At 38.9% G+C, this 14,649-nt stretch overlaps 1 protein-coding gene across 4 annotated transcripts in view; it reads left to right on the top strand.

The window, feature by feature from the left end:
• Positions 1-14,649, top strand: part of LOC126475340 (15-hydroxyprostaglandin dehydrogenase [NAD(+)]-like) — a 98,361-nt gene that overhangs the window by 74,527 nt on the left and 9,185 nt on the right. Inside the window, exons 6-7 of one of the 4 annotated variants that reach the window (XR_007586706.1) lie at positions 6,660-6,751; positions 6,905-6,944. The exons of 2 other annotated variants lie outside the window; for them this stretch is intronic. Coding sequence is in view for 1 of the 2 variants with exons in the window: in XM_050103140.1 (XP_049959097.1) it covers positions 6,905-7,019 (115 nt within the window). In the remaining variant the exon portion in view is untranslated. Of the gene's footprint in view, positions 1-6,659; positions 6,752-6,904; positions 7,952-14,649 lie in introns of those variants that run through there. One more of the 4 variants, XM_050103140.1, reaches the window with a different exon arrangement.

Below are 14,649 nucleotides of genomic sequence, written 5' to 3'. Positions count from 1 at the left end.
TTCACCATACCCACACCCTGCCAACGGACCGCCACATTGTGTACCGTGATTTGTCACACCACACAGCATTTTTCCACTGTTCAATTGTCCAATGTTTACGCTCCTTATACCAAGCGAGGTGTCGTTTTGGCATTTACAGGCATGATGTGTGGCTTATGAGCAGTCGCTCGACCATGAAATCCAAGTTTTCTCACCTTCTGCCTAGCTGTCATAGTACTTGCAGTGGATCCTGATGCAGTTTGGAATTCCTGTGTAATGGTCTGAATAGATGTCTGCCTATCTCCCATTACAACCCTCTTCAACTGCCGGCAGTCTCTGTCAGTCAACAGACGAGCTCGGCCTGTACGCTTTTGTGCTGTACGTGCCCCTTTAGTATCACGTGCCTCTTCAGTATCACAGTGGAAACAGTGGAGCTAGGGATGTTTAGGAGTGTGGAAATCTCACATACAGACGTACGACACAAATTACATCCAATCATCTGGCCACCGTTCGAAGTTCACGAGTTCTGCATAGCGCCCCATTCTGCTCTCTCACAACATCTAATGACTACTGAGGTCGCTGATCTGGAGTACATGACAGTAGGTGTCAGCACAATGCATCTAATATGAAAAACAATGTTTTTGGGGGTGTTTGAATACTTTTGAACACAGTGTAAGTAAGGCATATGTTACTACTTGCAGACCGAGTATTCTAGGGCAGCTCCACCAATGGGGGTTTTGTGACCACCTCCCCATCTTCACACAGTCCTTCCTCTCTAAGTGCTTTTTTCAGTCCCAAGTTAGTGACTTGCTCTTGAATTGTTTTGAGCAGGAAAACAGTATTCATCAGGGCAGCATATTAATTGTTACTCTCTTAGCTGTAGTCATAAACAATATCACTTCTAAGGTAAGGGGTCCTGCACAGTTCTCCTTATTTGTGGGTTACAGCCATACAACATACGTCATCTTGCTCTGGCAAGAGTACCTTTCAGTGTGTGGTGCATGTGGCATACAAATCACAGTGCACCACATTTTAATAGACTGGTTTTTACTTTTGAGTCAAAGGGCAGCTGCACATTTGTTGAAGTATTAGCTGACCACCAAATGAATGTGATATGAGTGGTAAAATTTTGTGAATTGTCCAACTTGTTCTCTAAAATTTAGGGTGATGGTTTTAATGTCAAGGTGGCTGGCTAATCCATGTTTTTATGTAAGTATTCAGCCAGCCACATATTCATGTCAATTAATTGTAGTTTTCCTGTCGTCTTACTTCATTTTGTTTAACAGTTTTAGAACATCTGAACACTTTCAACAGTTTATTCCATGATGTGATTGTGCATGTGATTATGGGTGAGAGTGAATGCAGTTTACATCAGATTGATTTCTGTCAATTTTCTTGCATTTCCTCCTTTTTAATCAGCTTTGTTTCTGCTGATTTTGTGAAACTGTCCATTCGCATGAATGGACACAGGCAGACAGTGTTTGTTGGTAATGAGGATCACCCTGTGGCTAAACATGCCTTGGTGCACGGCCAGCACATCTTGGCACAGTGTTACACCGTCCGGGTTATCTGGATACTTCCCACTAACACCAACCTGTCAGAACTCCAGAGATGGGAACTTGCCCTTCAGCATATCCTTTCTTCTCGCTATCCGCCAGGCCTCAATCTCCGCTAATTTCTAATTTCAATTTGCCGCCGCTCATACCTCACCTGTCTTTCAACTTCATCTTTGCCTCTGTACATCCGCCCCGACTGACATCTCTGCCCAAAAAATGCCCAAACTCTTTGCCTTTACAAATGTCTGCTTATGTCTGTGTATGTGTGGATGGATATGTGTGTGTGTGCGAGTGTATACCTGTCCTTTTTTCCCCCTAAGGTAAGTCTTTCCGCTCCCGGGATTGGAATGACTCCTTACCCTCTCCCTTAAAACCCATATCCTTTTGTCTTTCCTTCTCCTTCCCTCTTTCCTGACGAGGCAACCATTGGTTGCGAAAGCTAGAATTTTGTGTGTATGTTTGTGTTTGTTTGTGTGTCTATCGACCTGCCAGCGCTTTTGTTTGGTAAGTTTCATCATCTTTCTTTTTAGATATATATATATATATATATATATATATATATATATATATATATATATATGGTAGACAGCACAGTGCTTTTGTTTTGTCTACTAGTGTCTACTAGTAGTTGTTTATATGAAATGGTGCAAAAACTGAAACCACTCTCAGACTCCAGTGAATTGTCTTGCAATGATCTCTGTGCTCTTGTTACCTGAATACTATGCTCAGCAGAGGCAGTTTGTTGTGGTTAGGCTCCAGATTAATGACTGTCATAAACAACATGGACAGTGATACGCAGCTTGGGCTGCTGACTTGCTGGGTCGTGCATGCAAGTGCAAATTCACGTGTCAGAACTTTTTAGATCTCCTATGCGGATTCATTGATTTGAGATGTGGTTGTGTAGCTTACTCCTGACAGGAAGGTCACCAAAAAAGCTTTAGCTGAATCTGATCCTAATCTTGGTGAAGCACTTCAGATTGCTTAAATCTTTCAAAGTTGCTTTGGAAGCTCAACAGGTTTTTACAAATGATGCTCTGGTTTCCCAGATTGTTAGCCACTATTGTAAGCATTGGTCAACTGACAATTCCAACTCATCATCATCTACTTTTGCTCTAAGTCTCACCCGAGTTCATGGGCCTCTGGATCTCCAGCCTCTTATGAGAGACTCAAGTACATTGATGATTCTGCTTCCTCCTCAGCATTGCATGGTCTTTTCTGTAATGTTTGGGGAGGTCTGAAATGCCCTCCCTCCTCAGCACTGCAACATACATCACACACATCAAAAACCTTCAGTCCTGTCTGGCAGTTGAAGCCTGCATCTTCCAGCAAACAGCTGGACCTATGGCAAGAGCGATCATCTGGCTGTCATCTGTCAGCGACCTGCCTGACGGCCATGTGCTCAACAGCAGCATGAGGAAAATGCTGCAGTAAATATGGGTACACTGCAGAACTGGCAGTTTCCTTATTACCACAGCAGAAAGTCACTTTGGCTTTGATGCTGTTTGCTCAATCTGTGGAGTTCCAGCAAAGTGCCAGCATAGTCTTGTCTTTAATCAAGGGAACTAACTTAAATTAGTGCCTGCTACAGTATCTTTCTCCTATCTTGACAGACTGTAGATGTCTTCTGAGGAGATTTTCGAACCAATGATGGGGTTTGCGTGTAACATTATGGGTCATATTTCTTTGAAGCCTTTGGCTGTGCTAAATTTTGCTGAGTTTGACCACTTCCATTTACAGTTCACGTGGCTGTTCAGGCATAACTTGCATGGCTTCAGGACCAAGGCATTATCTCCCCATTCTACCAAGGTGTTACATCCCCATTTTCCATCAGTCAGTGGGCAGTGCCTATAGAGTTCGTTAAAAAAGTGAACAGCTCATTACATATTTGTGGTGATTTTAAGTCCACAGTTAACTCAAACTGTGACATTGATCCTTACTCACTGCCTCGCTTAGAGGAGTTGTCTAAACTAGGTGGGGGCCACTATTTTTCATAAATTGGTTTAAAGGATGTGTGTATCCAATTGCTTGAAGAGGCTTGATAGCAGTTGATAGTCCTTCTGGTGCAATCATTTCGAGGGAAAATAACATACTTCACCACATTTATTCTCAACGTGCCACAGATGGCACACCCTTTGAATCAGCCACATGAGGAGGGCATTGAATTCACACAGGCTTTTCAGCACCTTAAAGATGGTCTCAAGTCACCTTTATGTCTGATGCCTTACATACCTGGTCTGCCGCTGACACTGGCGATGGATGTGTCCCAGAATTACATTGTGGTGATTTTGTCACACAAGTTGTCAGATAGCTCACAGCACCCAATAGCCTTTGTCTCCAAAATTTTAAATGCTGCGCTATTCATGTGTTCCCAGATTGAAGAGAAGGCTTCAGCATTCATTTATGATTTAAGAAGCTTCTTTTTTTTTATGGCAGTAAGTTTCCTGTTGATTGAACACAAACCCTTAATTTCCTTGTTCAGCCCTCGGCCTAAGCTACTAGAGAAGGCAAGCTACGAGATAAGAAGGCACAAAGTTTGCAGCAATACAGTTGTTTTTAATTGGGTATCATTATGAAATATATTTTTGCCCCATCACCCAACATACCAACACAGGTGCCCTACCCTGCCTCCGTCTTGTCTGCGATGTGGAATTCAATCAAAAGGAAACAGCTGTAAACCACCTTGAGCAAATTCTTGCTGGCAGTGTACAAGGTCACCTTGGCATTGTTCTGTGACCCAGTTATGCAAGGTTTTGTTATTAGTCCAGAAGTGTTGGTCAGCATGTTTCCTCTCATGTCAAATAACTTTTCCACAATTATTTTGCGCTGTGATACTGGCTCAGTGCATAGAAAGCACCTTAATGTTAGCCGTGGAGGACCATTGTGGGTTGTCATTCCACCCACACTTCACCGCTGCATCCTCCAGCTCCACCATGCATCACTTTGGGGCGGTACTTTTATACTGGCCTGACATTGATGCTTACATTAAAAGTCTGTGCTGCTCCTGCCATGCCCGCTCCCACAGTTAAGTGTTCACAGCTCAACATGTTTCACTGTGGAACCACCATGACCAGCCTTGGAAGATTGTCCATGTCGATATTGCAAGACCACTAGGGTGCTCTATGTGGTTGCTGGTAGTAGACACTCTCTTGAACTGAATGTCTGTCATATGCATGCACCCCTGCCACCATCTGTGCTGTGAGAGGATTTGTGCCATTGAAGAGGGTACCTTGTACCCTGGTGTCAGACAATGGCCCCAGTTTGTTATCTGAGTTCAAAACCTTCTGTAGCCACAATGGCCTTGATCATATGACCACTGTCACTTTTCATCCCACCACCAACGTGTAGACTGGTCGATGTGGGAAGTCTTGTAGATGTCATCAATCTCGGATGTCTTGCACAGCTTCCTTGTGACATATTGATCCTCGCTCATCAGGCCTGTTCCCATCAGTGGGATCAGTCCAGCCAAAATTCTGCACAAGCAGACACATCACATCCTTGTAGAACTCCGATGTCCTAAGTAGCAGGTGCATCCTGCATACACACCTACCTACATATGAGGCTGCTGTGTCTGGGCGTGCATGTTCAGTTGGCATACAGGATGGAGCAAAGCATTGTCAGCTGTTCAACATCGAGGCTGGACACGTTCGCATGGCTTGCCAACCCAACAGCTCCAGTCGTAACTGCAGTTCGCAGTCAGTGGCCCTGTCATTACCTCCACCTCAGACCAGATACCAGCTCTCTTCCAGCCACATCTTTCTCCCTCCCTCCGCCCATCCTGTAACACAGTATGACCTCCACCTCCATAAGTGGCTGAAGGGATCACAATTTGAAAACCTGTGGAGAGACAGCTATTCCCTATGTCCCAACTGCCCGCCACCCTGGTGGCCCTGTCTGTGGGAGTTCTGCCGTTCCAAAGCCCCCTCCTCCCCCTAGCAATGTAAAAGATAAACCATCTTATAGAAATGCCTGAGAGAATAAACTAAAAATCTCCTTGGAGAAGATTAAACAAAGGACAAACATAAGAAATAGGCTGATGAGCACACTCTAAAACATGTTTGTTAACATGTGATTCATAGAGACTAAATTGGAATGAGGGAAAACATTAAAGAAAAGTGGAAAATGAAAGGTCAAATAAGTATGCATAGACATAGATGTACAATATGCATTCCGACTCCTAGAAAACTCTCTTCTGTTGGTTAAAAATGTTGTACATACATTCCTCTGGAACTAAAGTGTGTTTTAACACAACACCTAATATATTGGTTTAGAATAAGGAAATGGGTCTCAACGCTATCAGCAGACTTCGTAAAACAGAGAAAAGTGTGAAAAATGCAGATGGAGAAACTAAGAAAGGAGTGAACATTGTTACCCTCTGGACTCTGATGAAAATGGATACTGGAGGCACCTAGATAAAACAAACATGCTTTTCTCATGTACCTGGAAGAAACTTCAGTTGAAAGGGAGAGTCAGATAATTATGGAACATGAAGAATATTGAAAATTTGGTCTGGAAGAAAGAATGGAACAGTAGTATGTGAAAAATAAGCAATAAAAATACATTGAAGGCAAAACAGCAGGTGAATTGGAATCCAAAAGTGAAAGATTCACACGAATGATTCCTTATGCCCATTTCTAGCTCTTGTTTCTTACATTTGTCAGATTATTTCCCTGAAATGCCCTCCACATTGCCTTCTTTTCTAGTCTGTAGATAATGTCCCTATGTCTTTGTAATTTAGCCTTATCATACCTGTGTGATAGTGTTACTCCAGTTTCCATTTTTTTATATCTGTCTATTTGTCCATTGCACACAGTGCAATTGCAGTAAAATTGTGTGTGGCTGGAGAAGAAACAAATTAGCTACTGTGTCCTTTATTAAAAATACTTCTAGTGTCTGTAAGTAACGCTCGTTGGATATTGTTTGGGAGGGTCATGTGTCCCCATTAGTCCAATTGTAGTGTATGACTGTAATTTTGAGTCTAGAAAATTCATAGGCTGTGTTCCATAACTACTTTGTTTCCCATTTTGAACAAGTAATTAGTTTTTCATTTTGGTATAGGCACTTCGTAACTTGTCCGTCCTGATTTACCAATTAGTTATCAAAAATCTTCACTTTCATTTGTTCTAGGTCTCAATGAAAGAGCATACTGTTGCATACACATAGTTGCCTACTAGTTATTTTCTCTCATTTTAGATATTGTTACAATGAACTTCTTCTTTGTAAGTATTATCTTCTGGACACTACATGTACTTTCACAATTTGTAAGAGAAGATTGTGATATACCTGCCAATTACATCTTACATTTGCATTGTGAAACATTCTAACATTGTGTATATTAATAATGTTCACATAATATTTGTGAAAATCTGCAGGGCAGAACATGTGGCAAAGGAGCTGATACAGTTGTTGCAGAAGGCAGCCAGTGGTTCTGTTTGGATGGTGGAGAAGAACCAGCCAGCACGGGAGATACATTTTACTACCCAGTAAACAGTGGTTTTACTGTTATGACAAGTTTAATTGCACAAGTAGCCTGTTGAAGTGCATCTGACACACTACAAATATTATGCACAATTTTCTTCCAGAGCTTTGCAGATTTATGGGCTTTTTGTGGCTTTTCATTCAAGTCACATTTATCATATGTACATTATGTAATTTGGCCTAAACATTTGTATATTTGTTGATATTTATGCACTGTATGTTACACTTAAGAAAGAACAGAATGATTGTTCACCTTTTTTCTAGAATTGATAACAATATTGGTTAAGAGAGGACTTGATTACAATCTACCAACTTGCTGTGTACATGTGATGGGAGCTAGAAGTATATAAGGGTAAACATGGAATTTTGTTGATGCATTGGACCATTTTGGGAAGGAAAGACTTACCGATTATTCAGTGAGCCAAAGGGATAGTGCTTAAACATGTAATTTACCTCGAATAAGTCACCGATATTTTCTTCTGTAAGAGGCCACTTTGTGTTCAGACTGTTAGTACTGCTGCTGTCCTCTTTTATGAAAACAAACAAATAAATAAATAAATAAGCTAGAAGTAACTTCTGATGATGATCTTTTTAGTCCAAATTTGTGTAGTGTAATGGTTCAGCTGCTAATTATCTGCATTGTTTACAAAAGTACTGAATTTTACAGAAAAGGATATTAATATTATTAAGAGCTACATTTAAGATAATTCTAGCTTATACACAAATCCCAGTAAATTGTAACCTATTAAGTCACTTTCTACGCCATTAAAGTGAAAGCTTGACTGTATTTCCCAAGGCTGATTTACCTGTCAGACATGTCTAAAGAAAGTAATAATGCAAGGTGGTCATAAAATGGAAGGGTCATAAAATGGAGTATAAAATGAAGGAGTATAAAATTATTGCAGTGGAGGAGGAGGTGGGGTCATCCTGTTGAGAGAGAGAGAGAGAGAGAGAGAGAGAGAGAGAGAGAGAGAGAGAGAGGGGGGGGGGGGGGGTTGCATAAATATGTCAGCCTGTTAAACTGATAAGCAAGCATACAAAGAAATTTGAGTAGAGTATTATTTGGCTAGGGGGGCAGCACATTACATTCGAGAAACACTGGTATCTCCAGTGACATTGCAAGTTTCCACAGTTATGTCTCTTGTTTTGTCATTTGCTGTTTAAGTCACTAATGTGTTTCAGTTGCTGATGATAGTGCCAGCTCTCGTTCAGATCTGTGCAACCTGATTTTGTTGTATTTCAGTTTCCTCAATCATCTAAGTATCTGTCCTCCAATAGCCATAACGTATTTTTTTGGCATTTACATTCTCTTAATGTCACAACAGTGATACGCAATGACACAAGACCAAAAGTAGACTGACCACATGGTATAGATATTGGCACTTTTTGACCAGTAATGCTGAGGTCCCAGTTTTTGTCCTGCTGATTACCTCAAATTTTTCTCTGGTGGAAGGAGCTCTTGTTGACCTTGTGAGGTCAACTGAAAAGCTGCTTGCATACAAAAGCAGTGAAATTGATGCACAATTCACTGAAGTAGTGTCCTCTCTAGAGGCTTGTACCATGCTAGATGACACACAATGTCTGTTTATTAGCAGCAAAAGCATCAGCCAATATTTTTTTCAGGTTAGGAAGTGTCGTGATTGACATAAGACAGAAGTAGGATTTAAGCCTAGATGGTATGGCGCTAGTAGGAAGGAATCATTTTCTTGGAAAATTTTTCCAATGGAATGAATAGGAGAACATTGGTGCTCCTTAACTAGTGCCTATAGTTTGATGTCATTGTCTCCAAATATTTGTAATTTTTTTCTGTCCAGTTTTATTTGATACTATGAAGTAAGTATTCCTGTTACAGTCACAGAGAAGTCACAATGTAGTAGGAATGAAGCCACAGTTGATCTAAATAAACCACTGGCTGCTTTTAATTCTGGTGCTAAATTTTTCATAAAAATCTATTATGGTATGCTGTGTTTGCAAGTGTGTAGTCTCATCCATACAATATGAATAGTTAATTCTGCCACCTTATGGGATCAAATCCTGTAGATGGAACAGTTTTTACTCAGTGTTTCTTTGCTAGCCTGCAAGTCCAAAGTCTTTGCAGTAAAAGTTTTGAAGTTTTTGCAAAAAGGATATTTCCTTGTCCTGTTCATAATGTTGCAGAACTTTCTATCTAATAGTGCAGTTATCTTTATCATCAGTGAAACATTTATTTCATGCGTTTTGTGTATTCTGCTTTGGGGTAGATACTTGAATCCTGCTCTAATTGACATCGTGTCCCTCTTTCGGTAATTTGCACATGAATGACTAGCTCAATTTTCTCTTTTCAACATTTGCTTTTACATTCTGATGCCTTCTCGGAGCTATCACACACTTCTCATAAAATTTATGAAGTTAACAGCATGTTGTCACGGCTTCCCATTAAAATATTTTTCGCAATCACTTTTCATGCCTGCACCGTGAGGTAACATCATGTGCTACTTTGAATTGAAATGTGACTGTACCTAATCATGAGTCAGAGTTAGTTTGCACTATGGCCCAATAGTCACTTCACCTTGCCGAGTATGAGAAGACATTGTTTTGGTTGTTGTACTGATCCAGTGACAGGAAAGTATAAATAATGAGACTGGAAAGTACAGGTCCTCTTTAACTTACATGCCAAAAGTTGCATGTTCAGAATTAAAATCCTTGATGTTGAATTTTAGGTTAATTTCTGTTTGGTGGTAGAATTTTCTGATGCATAGGTTGACCATGTAGCATTATCACAGTATCACATTAGTATTTGTGTAAGTGTGAATTGTTACTGTGTTTTAATAAAAAAAGAGTAACCCTTACATTTGTTCATTAGTATGACTTATAATGTTCTTAATCTGTGACTGCTGCATGTCGCAGATGTAAACATAAATAATAGTATACTGAATAAGAGGGACTGTTAAATATCTCAAAAGTCTTATTCAGAATACCAGAAGAAAGTAGCAAATCTGTAATTCTCTGTTAGATTCACAGATACATGGTATCTTTTGTGTTTCCAAATTAGTTTTACATTGACTGTATTGTATCTAGCATCAATCTTACTAGGCATAACTTTAAGTAAGCCCAACTAAAATATTTATTTTGCAGTACACACAATAAATTTGATATGTAGTATTTTATAATGGAATGCCTGTTTTTGAGGTGATATGCTGCTGATCAAGGATATGCCTAAAAACAGCACAAAGATCAGTTTATTCGACTTAACTCATGGGATACAGGGAAATTGAGGAGAAAATTGGAAATTATTAAGATAAGTGTGTAAACAGTGATACTGATAAACAAAGCAGTGCCGAATAATATGCAGGAATAAGATGAGATTAAAAATAATGATATCTATATGACAGTCACTGACTTGAATGAATAATGAGCATCCTGACAATATAGTTATGCTCTACTTCCTTCAGTTTAAATCAATCAGTGAAAAAGACGGGATGGAATAATGACAGTATTATAAAAAAGATAGATTACTGCTCACCATATAGTGGAGATGTTGAGTCACAAGCAGACACAACAGAAAGACTGGTAAACAAGTAAGCTTTCAACCAGAATTCCTTCTTGTGAATTAGACAGACACACACACACACACACACACACACACACACACACACACACGACCACTGTGTCTGGTTGATGACAGCCAGACAGTGGACATAAGCGTGTTTGTTGTGTTGCATGAATGTGTGTGTGTGTGTGTGTGTGTGTGTGTGTGTGTTTTGTCTAATTCAGAAGGTCTTTTGAATGAAAGGTTACCTGTTCAGCAGTCTTTTTGTTGTGCCTGTCTGCGACTCAACATCTCCTCTATATAGTGAGTAGCTAGCTATCCTTTTTACATTATTGTCCTCCTTCAGTTGTCTATTGAAGATTTTCTAACTAGCAACTTTCATAATAAGAATTTTTTATGATAAGAGTAATGAGTTATAGTGTGTCATTTGTAACAGTAGTGGTACACAGTACCCACTGTTCACATTATGAAGCATTTGCTGATGCATATCAAAGACAACACAATAGAGAGATTGTAATGCCTGGTGGCAGCTATGAAAAGAAGTATTCAGAATTGAATTTTATACTTTTCACCGATATAAAAGATAAATTACCAAAAGTAGCACTGCCAACTGACATGTGTAGAATTACACCCTTGTGCATTAAAAAATGGTCTTTTTTTTTTAATAATAATATTCACCCTTCGAGGTCTGTGAGCTAGTAGTGGAACCAAGTTCTCTTATTAGCCACTATGGTGTTTTTGTGCATGACATATTTCAAAGAGAGAGGAAACTATTTTCTGAGCCTGTATTTATAGTGTTATTTGTGCATGTGTGTTATGTAAAGCAAGATGGGTAGATTAATATCTTCTGTAACATCTTATATATCTCAAAAGAAAAAAATACTGGTTGTCCATCAGAAGCAGGACTACTTTCCTTCAACTTTAACAATGCTTCATTACATATATTTCCAGCTGAAACTGTAACTTTATATTCTCATCGTTTCATGCCAAGACAAGGAATGAAAATGAAACAAGAACTGCACAGAAAAGAACACTGGACAAGATTTTCAAATAAAATGAATGGAGTGTGTGGTTCAATAAATCCACTGCATAAACTCATGTGATTTACTTGGTTAATTGGTCTTCCCAGTTATTTAAAATCTCTTGTAATGATTCATCTGAAATTAGCACATATGTACAGAAGACAGCTTCTATAAAATTTTGTAAAACCTACCCACTATTTGTTTTGTGAAATGTGATATTACATAACTGATTTGTGTGGAAAAAAAAAAGAAATGTTATAATTTTAAAGTGGAAAACAGTAAATTAAAATAAATAACTTATGGGAATGTGCATTGTTTGCAGTATAATGCTGATGCGGATTTAAAAAATAACTATATTTTCTCAGGTTTTAAATTAAGATATACTTCTGCACTCTAGTAATTTGTCTTGAAGACACATATTGTGCTTTCAGGAGGGGAAGGTTGTTCATGTGCTCTCCCCTTTCAGTATCATATTCGCTATTCCATTAATATTTTATCCATTGGTGTGTGTATCTCTTTCACTGATTTGCTGTTTTTTCACCATAAGTTGAAAGTGCATTCATTTCTTTCAAAATTTATATAGTTGTGTATTTCACATAGAATTTTGTAAAAGTACATTTTAAGGCAATATTTTCATCTGGTAGGTCTTCCAACATTCAAGTATAGGAGTTGGTTTTGGCTTCTATAGTTTTGGAAAGTTGTATAAAACCACAAAGTCTGTAGCTGTGGTATGTCCCTTCAGTATTATAAAATGGTTGAAATTCAGTTAAGTGATATTTTGATGTATCTGATTGTATTAAGTGACTTTGTACATAAAATTTTGAATGAGTGGTACAACAGAACAGACCAGACCAGGCCTCGGCAGAGTCATATTTTCTTTTACATGTTGCTGATATTTGTGTGTCTCACATATGTGATTTATTGAAAGGCTCTAAGGTGATACAAAATCTTCTTTCCAGATAACTTGATACACCATAACATTGAGAATTACAGGTCAACTAAGTTGTGCACAAGTCAATGAATAGGACTGATGATCATAGATGTTAAGTCCCATAGTGCTCAGAGCCAAGTCAATGAATATTAAATGACAGAAATAATGTAAACTTCCTGATACTGTACCATTTATTACATGAACTGATGTGTTCTTACTAGTATGTGTTTCAAATTATCTAGCTAAATAATTCATAACATCTATATCTTCCAACCAGAGAATGTTAGGTCATATATGACATTTTCTTTTGACCAGTATAGGAATTTTAGAATGTTGCACATGAATGCAAGTGTAATAAATAGATGTTGTGCAACAACTGTAACATTCTCTTCACATGTAACAACAGGTGGTGGTTCTGTGTTTAATTGAAAGTGTATTTTAAAATTCAGGAATGCGATTACAGAAAACTAAATTCTAGAAACAATTTAAATCAGCACTGAGGAACATCTCAAGCAAATTAAGAGACACCTGGGAACCAGCATTGTTACTGTATATTAAATTTGACATGCTTACTAGTGTAGTTCTGATCAAAAGTTAGCCTCTGTCTGTTTATTTAAGAGCAACATTATGTGTGTGTTTGCACTATTACTTAATGCTATCTCTCATCATCCATTGGCAATGAATTTAGGTACTGCATTATTTCAGTGCACACAGCCTTTATAAGTGTTACAGATTACCCTTCACAGTGTTCTTGGCTGTTGTCTTTTGTCTCTCTCATTCCAAGGAAGAAAATGCTCATCCGAAAAACTCATCATTTGGTGTTTATTCTTAATGTGTCTGTCCAATCTCATTTGTGTATTTCCTTGCAGAATAACTAACTATAAAAATGAAGCAAATAGCAAATATAGTATTTCTGTTAACGAAAGATTTGTCACAGTTGTTAGAACACAATACTTGTATTCTGGTGATATGAGCTATCACAATTTTGATTTTCTGTTGTTTCCGAAGATAAATGGCTTTTCCATAGGACACAGACAATTTTCTTCCTCTATAAAAACTTGGGCTCTGTATCTAGTGATCTTGTTATTGGTAGGGCACTATATCTTACTAAATAGCTTCCTTATGAACTTAAATTCTCTTTCTCTTGTTCTCTCATATTCTCAAACATGATCTACACAATTCACTTACTCTCCATCTAATTTGGTTATTTTCTGTACATTTTACATCAGGATTTTTTTCCAAATGTTTTTATTAAAGTATTCATTGCATAATTTTATCAAAATTATGTTACTAGATTTGTAATCCTCAGGTTTTCTCTGCATGATTGATTACTCATGTGCTTCCAGATGTTCTGCTGAATTGTTATTTTAATTCTAACCACAATATTTCAAAGACAGACCCTGCTGTCTTCTTCAGGTGCTGGGAGTTTTGCTGTTATTTATACCTGTTGCCACGAGTCCAACCACAGTGTTTGGAGCTTTGTTGCTATGTGTGCTTCCTGCCTGGATTCTTAACCAGACTGGTCCAGGCAGCAGGTATACACAGCAGTAAAACGCAGAGCACCTGAAATAGACAGCTGTGTTGGTCATCGAAATATTGTACGTACATCTACATCTACATCTACATCTACATTGATACTCCGCAAGCCACCCAACGGTGTGTGGCGGAGGGCACTTTACGTGCCACTGTCATTACCTCCCTTGCCTGTTCCAGTCGCGTATGGTTCGCGGGAAGAACGACTGTCTGAAAGCCTCCGTGCGCGCTCTAATCTCTCTAATTTTACATTCGTGATCTCCTCGGGAAGTATAAGTAGGGGGAAGCAATATATTCGATACCTCATCCAGAAACGCACCCTCTCGAAACCTGGCGAGCAAGCTACACCGCGATGCAGAGCGCCTCTCTTGCAGAGTCTGCCACTTGAGTTTATTAAACATCTCCGTAACGCTATCACGGTTACCAAATAACCCAGTGACGAAACGCGCCGCTCTTCTTTGGATCTTCTCTATCTCCTCCGTCAACCCGACCTGGTACGGATCCCACACTGATGAGCAATACTCAAGTATAGGTCGAACGAGTGTTTTGTAAGCCACCTCCTTTGTTGATGGACTACATTTTCTAAGCACTCTCCCAATGAATCTCAACCTGGTACCCGCCTTA

The sequence above is a fragment of the Schistocerca serialis genome, chromosome 4 (assembly GCF_023864345.2).
Source record: "Schistocerca serialis cubense isolate TAMUIC-IGC-003099 chromosome 4, iqSchSeri2.2, whole genome shotgun sequence".
In the NCBI taxonomy this organism is placed as follows: Eukaryota; Metazoa; Arthropoda; class Insecta; order Orthoptera; family Acrididae; genus Schistocerca; species Schistocerca serialis.
The sequence above is the reverse complement of the archived record's forward strand: the minus strand, read 5'-3'. Positions and strand labels throughout refer to the sequence as shown.